Source organism: Poromitra crassiceps, assembly GCF_964638095.1.
Source record: "Poromitra crassiceps genome assembly, chromosome: 4".
Lineage (NCBI taxonomy): Eukaryota > Metazoa > Chordata > Actinopteri > Beryciformes > Melamphaidae > Poromitra > Poromitra crassiceps.
Genome location: NC_139626.1, coordinates 76,147,846 through 76,158,141, shown reverse-complemented (window position 1 = coordinate 76,158,141; position 10,296 = coordinate 76,147,846). Strand labels below are relative to the sequence as shown.

Genomic DNA, 10,296 nt, shown 5'->3' with positions numbered 1-10,296 from the left:
ACAATTATTAGCTTTTCACCATTAGGCCTAATTATATACTATAGTACTATTTACCTGACAATATAGAGTTAAAACAAATTGTGAATGGAAGCAACCTTGTAATGAAGATGATGATGTGAATACTGCCTGATATCACAACCTGCCTATCACAAGGCAGACAATGTTGTTAGGAAAACATTGTACAGGATTGATGTTGATATGCTATGTTGTTATTCTCAGTGCACCAACCTTTAGTTAAAAATCAAAACAAGATCACAAACATCTGTTTATTATGGTACCTGTCAAATAGACTAATACTCTTAGATTTCATGGATGCTACTTTTTTCTACACAGATTTGCTGGTGAGAACAACAGAGCCTCCCAAACTCATCACATGCTACCAACAAGAACTCCAACCTCTCTTGAAGGACCTGTTTAAGTGGCTACAAGAAGGATGGTTAGAGAAGAAGGATCAGAAACGCCTGGTTGATATCTACACATGGCTCTACATCACATATGGAGGTGATGTACACATCAACAGGCAGCATGAGGTCTGGCAGATTGAGAATAGATCAAGAATGATAGCAGACAAAGAGGAATCCATCAAACTCAGCGACATCTTCAAACACCCTTCTGGAAAAGACATAAGAACAGTGTTGACCACTGGGATTGCAGGAATCGGCAAAACGTTCCTTGTGGCCAAGTTCATGCTGGACTGGAGTGAAAGAAGAACCAATCAAGATGTTCATCTCATATTCCCCTTCACCTTCCGCCAGCTGAATTTATGGAAGGGAGAAAGTTTTAGTTTGGCAGAACTAATTCACGAATGTATCAGCGAAACCAAAGTCATCAACGAGAAGGCTCTTAATTACATCTTCACAAAAATGCAGAACTCAGGAAACACCAGCTATGACAAGAGTAACTTCAAACTCCTGTTTGTGTTGGACGGTCTGGATGAGAGCCGCCTTCAACTAGACTTCAAAGCCAATGAAAAGCGCTCTATTGATGTGACAGAGCCAATCACAGTGGATGTGCTGCTGACAGCCCTCATCAAGGGGAAACTGCTTCCCGCTGCTCGCCTCTGGATGACCACACGACCTGCATCAGCCAATCAGATCCCTGGAGACTTTGCTGACATGGTGACAGAAGTGAGAGGCTTCACTGACCCACAGAAAGAGATGTACTTCATGAAGAGATGCACAACTGAGGAGGAGGCCAGCAGAATCATCTCCCACATCAAGACTTCACGAACCCTCCACATCATGTGCCACATCCCAGTCTTCTGCTGGATCACTGCTATAGTTCTGGAGGATCTGTTGAAAACCAGTGAGAGAAAAGACCTGCCCACGACCCTGACTGAGATGTATGCAGAATTCTTGTTGTTTCAGATCCTTCAGACGGAAAAGAAGTATGGCACACAAAAGAGCAATCAGTACATTAAGTCACTTGCAAAACTGGCTTTTCACCAGCTGGAGAAAGGCAATCTGATCTTCTATGAGAAGGACCTAAAAATGAGTGGCATTAACTTCACTGAAGCCTCACAGTACTCGGGAGTGTTCACAGAGATCTTTAAAGAGGAGCGTGGGCGGAAGAATGAGGACAAGATGTTCACCTTTGTCCATCTGAGCGTTCAGGAGTTCATGGCTGCTCTTCATGTGGTCCTGTCACTCAACAACAGCAACACAAACGTAATGCCTAAGCCACGACTGAATGTCAAAAATCTGAGGATGTTGTTCAGCAAAACATCTGCCACAAAAGTCTACAGGATTGCTATTGACAAGGCCTTACAGAGTCCAAATGGACACCTGGACTTGTTCCTGCGCTTCCTCCTGGGACTTTCACTGGAGACCAATCAGAAGCTCCTAAAGAATATCCTGACACAGACAGCCAGTAGCTCAACCAAGACCAATCAGAAAATAGTCCAGTACATCAAGGAGAAGATCAGGGAGGAACCGTCTGCAGAGAGAAGCATCAATCTGTTCCACTGTCTGAATGAGCTGAATGATCATTCTCTAGTGGAGGAGATCCAACAGCACCTGAGATCAGGAAGTTTATCATCAGACAAACTCTCCCCTGCTCAGTGGTCGGCTCTGGTCTTCATCTTACTGTCATCAGAAGAGAAGCTGGATGTGTTTGACCTGAAGAAATACTCTGCTTCAGAGGAGGCTCTTCTGAGGCTGCTGCCAGTGGTCAACGCCTCCAGTAAAGCTTTGTAGGTGACAAGAAAACTGGATATATTAACTGTATTAAAATGTGATCATAGTGTCGTGAACGTTCACAATCACAACCACCAATAATTACATAATGTTAGGCAAACAACAGCTGACTAAGTTCATCGTTAATGATAATTTAATGACAACAATAGCCAATGAGCTGCATCTAGTCATGGTGGTAAGAAATCCATGGTGCATTATGAGAATACAGTACTTTAATTGAATTAAACTAAATTGTAAATTGTATTAATAATGTACCATACTTGGGGATGGCGCTTAGGGGGACCTGATGGAGTGCAGTGCCGAAATCTTGTGCAATTTGGCATAGCGCCACGCCACCTATTAGCAACACAAAATGTGGTTTATCTCAAGAGCCGTTATTCAGATCGACTTCAAACTTGAGGAGTGGGCTGCTGGGAACTTGGCAGTCTATTGCCTAATTTGTAGGGCTGACCCAAATATCATAGTTAAGGTCTTTGCACACACAGTCCGATTGTTTTCATATGCGTGTTTTTTAATCCGTCATCTGAAAACACAGACGGGTCCCAGCTCGCAAAAATCTATTGACTGATGCGAAAAACGCAGGAAATCGAACCTCGTCCGAAAACTTAAATGACGGACGTAATTGTCGGACTTGGTGTGTCAATGATGATTGACACAAATGAGGTCGTATTCATTTTTTTTTTCGTGCGTCAATTTCGGACGAAAATACAGACTTGGTGTGCAAAAGCTATTAGAGCGTTGACGCTTTGCGGAGATAAAATCGATCATAATCAAAGCTTCTATGCCGGTATTTTTTTCTTTTTTCTTTCTTTTTTTTTGGTGGGGGGGAGGGGGGGATGGGAAGTGACACAAAAATAAAAAGTCCAGTTTGCCACGAAATGTTGTGAATTTAACGTCATAATAACAACACGTTCCACGTGTTGATAATCCTAATGTGACGTGCGCTCTGGCTGTATGTTTATCCATGTGATAGACGGAGCCAACTTCAGTTTCACTACCAGTCAGTAATAACAAATCCATGTGATAGACAGATCCAACGTCACGTTCACATTAGTATCTGCTGCTAATTCATAACATTATAAACAAATTAAAGGACTTGAATTCACTTGAACACTTGTAACGTTACTCACACTGGGTTAGAAAATAAGTGTACGAAGATTCATGTTTACAACAGCTCTGCAGACCACAGCTCAACGTCAGGTGTGACTACTGGCTGGCTGTTGGGTGCATTTGTTTGTTCTCACGGCGCGTGTGGGTGTGAGTTCCCCGTGTTAAAAACAGTGTTGGCCTGAATGACCCGCCCAGCCAGGAAACTAGAGACTGTCTCACAAAGCTACACTCCACGTTAGACATTATGGAGAGAGAAAGAGAGAGGAGAGGAGGGGAAAAAACAATAACAATAAAGCGTTGATTGCTGATTTGAGCGTTGATTACCATGGCAATGATTCTAGCTTTGAAGCGTCGATTTTTTGGGTCAGCCCTACTAATTTTGTGCTATTCGGCATAGCACCACCTATACTGGCAAAAACAAAAAGCGCTTTATCAAAATGTGACGCGAGTCCTAAATGGAAAACATTTTAAAGTTGTTTGTCTCCATCACTAATTCTCATGCAGACTGAGTGGCTGTCAGCTGTCAGAGAGAAGCTGTGAAGCTCTGGCCTCACTTCTCAGCTCCCAGTCCTGCAGTCTGAGAGAGCTGGACCTGAGTTACAACAAGCTTCACGATTCCGGGGTGAAGCTGGTCTCTGATGGACTGCAGAGTCCACACTGCAGACTGGAGACTCTCAGGTAAGATCCATTCACAGCTTTCCTCATGTGATTTGACACGTTGATTTCTCCAAAATAAGGTCCCTGCTCTCAAAACTCTCAGGTCAGTATTCCTCAATCTGCAAAGGGAGACTCTGCAAGTTTGACATCAGGACTCCAGAACATTTTGTCATTTTCACTGAAAATAAAGTTAGGATTTTCCAGAATGTGTTTTGTCTTGACCAACATTCATACACAGCTCTGAAACTGGAGGACTGAGAGAAGAGCATCCATGCTTTGATCTCGTCATTTTGAATACTTAAACAAATAGTAAGCAACGTTAGGAGTAACACTTTATAATTACTAAAGCATTAATAAAGCATTAGTAAATACTTAATTCACCATGAACTCATAATTTATAAAGCATTATTCATACATTACTAAGCATTAGTAAGTAAGTCATAAACACAGTTATAAAGGTTTGATTCCCGATGAATAACCTAATCTGTAATGTGTTTAATGATTGTATTCTCATACTTTGTAAATGATAGATTCACAATTTATAAACAAGTATCATATCAATTATAAACCATTTATTTATGAGTTGTTAATCGTTCATAAGATAATTTAGAAAGTGTAAGTAAAGTAATTCTCCTATTTCCCCAAATCCTCGAAACACACAATTGACCTATCGCTAAGCCCCACCCCCCGTCCTCACTCGGACAAACACAAGTCAGACTGACTAGAGTAAATGGCAGCCGTCACTGTCAAAGTTACATCCCAAGACGCTCTTCACAACTTTTTGAGCCCTGATATCGTCTAGAAGCCATCAGAAAGTACTTCACTATGTCATGGCAGTAGCCTACAACATTTAAAGCTATCGATAAAAAGAAATGCGATACGTGCATGCCTGGAAACGGCTTTAGCGAATCTTTAATCAAACATTTTAACGGAGGAAGACAGCAGGCGGGGATAACAGACGACTCACATCCAGAATTGACATACACTTAGAGTAACCTCTCCGTGGATTATATAGCCTATATGCCGAATTGAAGAGTGGCGCCTGGTAATCTATTTCATGTACCTCTGTATAATCAAGAAACGTTAAATAATGTAGATGTTTTTCATAGCGAGACAACGGCACGCACGGGTGGTGGTGTAGCAGATCAGCAGAGGCATAGCTTACAGCTTTTAATCATGTTTTTAATCATGTTTTTTTCCTGGATATTTTCTCTTTAGACTACCTCACATTTATTTGGAGAACGGGATTCATTCCAATGTTTTAAGGTTTGACTGGTGTCTGGCAATGTTATAATCACATCAATCAATGTGCCTCCTCTTCACTCTCGCTGGCCAGCCTCTCCTCTCTATCTCTTCACCAACTCATGCGCATAACGTAATGACTGGAAACTCGCATAATTCAGCATTTTATTTTGCCGACTTTCTGAATACCATGATGATTTTATGATACCTTTTGGATCATGGAAGCCAAATGAGGGAGAAGACTCGTCATCTCGCTGTCACTCACCACGATCGCAGATTTAACTCCAAAACAGTAGCATTGTGGATGTGAGTGGATCTACATTTACTAGTTTAATATTATCAATTGCCTGGCCTCCCAGGATACCTCGTAATGTTGCATTTACCCCATGCATATCGTTTGACCATTTTTTCAACTTAGAAATGTATAAAACCAGAGGAAACTCGCGTTTTCTAGTGCTTCTCTATGGAGCTCTAAGCTGAGAATGTCCGAGTGTATTGTAGAGCTGCACGCGCTGTGATTGGCTCGTCTGCGTTCGGGGCGTGGCTTAGCGATAGGTCAATTGATCCCAAGTGAACCGCCCCATCTGCAAAGCCTTAGGGGAGTAACCCCACCCATCTACTGTTTAGGGATAAATAATTATTACACCTTTGACACTTATAAAAATACACAAAAATGTCAATTTCACCCACTTCCCGAGGTCGTAGAGACTCATGGACGGTTTCGTTGTAAAGCCCATGCTCACTTCCTGGATAAGCGATGACAATTTCAGAAAGATCTGAGCGTCGGTTCCAGAGTTATTCAAGAAAATCTTCCTATTGGCTGTTTAAAAGGCTCTGGGAGGCTTAATTTGCATTTTCTCCCCATCATGCAATTCTGACCCTCTTAGAGACACAAAACCCTGAGTGAAACACATCTCTCAGAATCACCCCCCTGGCCGTTTGGGCATTCAGACATCTCCCTCCATTGGTCAAGGCCAGCCCAAACCTTCTATCTCATTTATTACATGCTTTATAAGGCATAGATAGTCATCACTTTAGATGAGCTCACATGAAATACTTAACTAATGACTAGTAACTACCTTAATTAATCATGAGTTTGAGTATCAATAAGTGTTTATAAACCATCTATTAACACTCACTAACCATGTCCAAATCATATGCACAAATGTACAAATAAATGTACATACGTTGTTTAATCATTTACTTACACGTTCTAAATGATCTTATGAACCAATAACAACTCCTAAGTAAATGGTTTGTAATTGATATAATACGTATTTATAAATGGTGCATCTATCATTTACAAAGTATGAGAATACAATCATTAAACACATTAGAGATTAGGTTATTATTCAGGAATAAAATGTTTATAACTGTGTTAGTAATGCTTAGTGATGTATGAATAATGCTTTATAAATGATGAATTATGTATTTACCGTAAATTCCGCACTATAAGCCGCACCGGAGTATAAGCCGCAGCAGCAAAATTGCCTGTTTGTTACATATATAAGCCGCACCGCCGCAGGTGTTTTAGTTTTTTTTTTTTTTTTTTTTTTTTTTTTTAATTGTGTTTTAATGTTTAATTACCATATGTAAGGGTTCATGCACAGAGGGGATTGTCGGGAAAGAGATGGCTGTTTGAGGAAGCTCCCATTTATTAACATTTCAACAAAACAACATAACACAACACCACCTGTGTTTTTTTTTACAGTGCACACAGTGTCCGCGGTGTGGTGAAAAGAGGGCAAGAGAGGAAATTAAAACAGAAGAGGATTTATAGTTAGAAAGAGTGCTAAAAAAGAGATTTTTTTTTTTTTTTTTTTTTTTTTCCCTGAAAAAATTCATAGATAAGCCGCACCGTTATATAAGCCACAGGGCCAAAAAACGGGGAAAAAGCCGCGGCTTATAGTCCGAAATTTACGGTAATAATGGTTTATTAATACTTTATAGTGTATAGTTATTATAAAGTGTTACCACGTTGGGTGCTGCTCCGTGATTTTCACTGCACAGTGAGGTTATCGTTTCACAGCACACTGTGGGATATGTCGCTAGTAATCACAGTAACGTGAACGTTCACAATCATGACCCCTAATCATTACATAATGTTAGGCAAACAACAGATGACTAAATAAATGGTTAATGATAATTGAATGACAGCAATAGCCAATGAGCTGCATTGAGTCATTCGGTTAGAAATCCATGGTGCATCATGAGAATACGGCACTTTAATTGAATTAAACTTAATTGTAAATTGTATTACTAATGTATCAAACTTGGGGAGTGCGCTTAGGGGGGCCTGATGGAGTGCAGTGCTGAAATATTTTGCAATTTGGCATAGCGCCACCTACTGGCAACACAGAAAGTAGTTTATCTCAAGAACCGTTCTTCCAATTGACTTCAAACTTGGGGATTGCGCTACTGGGAACCCGACAGAGTGCAGTGCCTAATTTAATGCTATTTGGCATTGCACCACCTATACTTGAAAATACAAAAAGTGGTTTATCATTTATGAGTGCTAAATGGAAAACATTTTAAAGTTGTTTGTCTCCATCACTAATTCTCATGCAGACTGAGTGGCTGTCAGCTGTCATGGAGAAGCTGTGAAGCTCTGGCCTCAGTGCTCAGCTCCCAGTCCTGCAGTCTGAAAGAGCTGGACCTAAGTAACAACGAGCTTCACGATTCAGGGATGAAGCTGGTCTCTGCTGGACTGCAGAGTCCACACTGCAGACTGGAGACTCTCAGGTAAGATCCATTCACAGCTTTCCTCATTTGACACGGCTCCCACAGCTCATCAAATATGGCATTCACAAAAAAAATGTATTTGCAAGACATTGTTGAGTGACACTCTCTCCCTCTTTCCCTCTCTCTCCCACACACACACACACACACACACACACACACACACACACACACAGTACACAGTACTCTCTCTCTCTCTCTGACACACACACACACACAAAAACACACAAATGAGATAACACTGTCAGTCATGTTTCGGGTCTAAACACTAATGTATGAGAGTAGTTCTGAACGTAAACTTACTTTGATGTCACATCAGTGATATATATTGAATATATTGAGATCCTGCGTCCACTCCGTTCTTGTGAGCATGACTACTCACTACAGTGTGGCAGACTGTAGTAAAAAGCTTCTCCATCCGCTAAGTGGTTTGTACTTTAGTCGCGCGTGACGACCGCATGTTTTTGATCATTGTCAGTCCCTCCAAAACATACAACTGTTGCTGTTTTCCACCTATGAGTTTTGTTGCTTCCACACATGTATCTCAGTCAAAATAAAAGCTCTCTGCAGAGCCATGTCATTGTGACCTCATGACATTTCATATCACACACACACACACACACACACACACACACACACACACACACACACACACACACACAGGGCCCAGTTGCACAAAGCTCCTTATGTTAAGATTTCCATTAGGGTCCGAGTTAAGGTGTCCATAAAATAGAATCGACTGCACAAAACACCCTTAAATCTTCTCCATAAGGTTAAACATTTTAGGGAAAACATTAGCACAAGATTTAAGGGTGTTTTGTACAGCCGATTCTATTTTACACCTTAACTCGGACACAAGTACAAAGTAACATTTGCTTTGTAGGCATAAACACAAGTAAAACAAAACTAGAAAAGTGCACTCAGTAGAGTGCAGATCTCCACCAGGCGCTGCTACACCTAACCATGGCCGAACCCAAACCCAACTGCTAAGAAAACAACTTGCAGATTACAAGGCAACATTAACATTGTTTAAAGGTCCATTCAGCGATATTTTTGTGTTAAAATAGCCTAAATGTTAAATGGCTCTATATTCTGACAGCAATCACTGAAATAGAGTGTTTGGTCAGTAACTCCAAACCCCCCGCTGTACTCTGTCTCTCTCCTGTAGCCCTGCATGCAGGGCGGACGTATGGTCCACCTCCCACTATCCAATCAGAGAAATGTTGACATTTTCTGGGAAACAGAAGGTCAGATCGCGATGGCTCTAAAGGACTATAATGTATTTTTTCACAATTGTGAATTGAGACTGGCTGCCACAGCTGCCAATCATCCCTTTGTATATCAAATAACTACTTAAAAACAAACTGATCAGAAACATGGGCCTAACCCCCCCGCCCCCCTTTTCTGTTCTGTGGCTCTACAATGATGAACAAAATATTGGCTCCCTATATATATATTCAGCATACAGGTCACACTTATGGTAGAATACTGCTTGCTTAAATACAATGGCCCATCTATACCAAAATCACTTCCAGGGGATAACACAAGTACAAAGTAACATTTGCTTTGTAGGCATAAACAAAAGTAAAACAAAACTAGAAAAGTGCACTCAGTAGAGTGCAGATCTCCACCAGGTGCTGCTACACCTCAGCATGGCCGAACCCAAACCCAACTGCGAAGAAAACCACTTGCAGATTACAAGGCAACATTAATATTGTTTAAAGGTCCATTCAGCGATGTTTTTGTGTTAAAATAGCCTAAATGTTAATTCACTAACACAGACCACACCATAGTTCGAAACAAAATTAATTTATTGTAGTTTGAGTGTTTGGGTGCAAGTCGTAATGGGGTCGAGGTGCGGGTGATGTTGATGATGTTCGACTAGTCAGGAACCCGGGGGGGGTTGAGACTCAGGGGGGGGGGGTAACGTCTCCGGTGAAGCGCCTCTTACGTGTGGAGCGCGGCTTCACAGGGATGGAGTCCCGGCTCCATCAGCCCCCCCGTGGTTCCTGTGGGCAGAGGATAGAGATGCAAGGTTATGCAGATGCCAACGGCAGCCCTAGCTAACATGTTTTAGATTTGTTGTGGGAGGAAACCGGAGTACCCGGGGAAAACCCACGCAGCACGGGGAGAACATGCAACTCTGCGCGTGCTGCCCGTAAATAGGGTTGGGCGGGAGGGTTGTTACATCTGATGCAAACAGGGTTTGGTGGGATTGTCGCGTTATATATAGGCTACAGTAGATTGGGTTGATTGAGCCCAGGTGAATGGATTGGAGGAGGTACAGGTGATTACGTTTACGTGGTGATGAGTGACAATGGTGTGGTCTCATGTTCCTGAACCTCAGTTATCT

At 41.7% G+C, this 10,296-nt stretch overlaps 1 protein-coding gene across 1 annotated transcript in view; it reads left to right on the top strand.

The window, feature by feature from the left end:
• Nucleotides 1-308: 308 nt before the first annotated feature.
• The window catches only part of LOC310775943 (protein NLRC3-like), a gene marked incomplete at both ends in the record, with an annotated part of 62,621 nt that continues 52,633 nt past the window's right edge, over nt 309-10,296 (top strand). The window contains 3 exons of the mRNA XM_083636066.1: nt 309-2,191; nt 3,810-3,983; nt 7,773-7,946. Coding sequence (XP_083492192.1) covers nt 309-2,191; nt 3,810-3,983; nt 7,773-7,946 — 2,231 coding nt within the window. The remainder of the gene's footprint in view (nt 2,192-3,809; nt 3,984-7,772; nt 7,947-10,296) is intronic.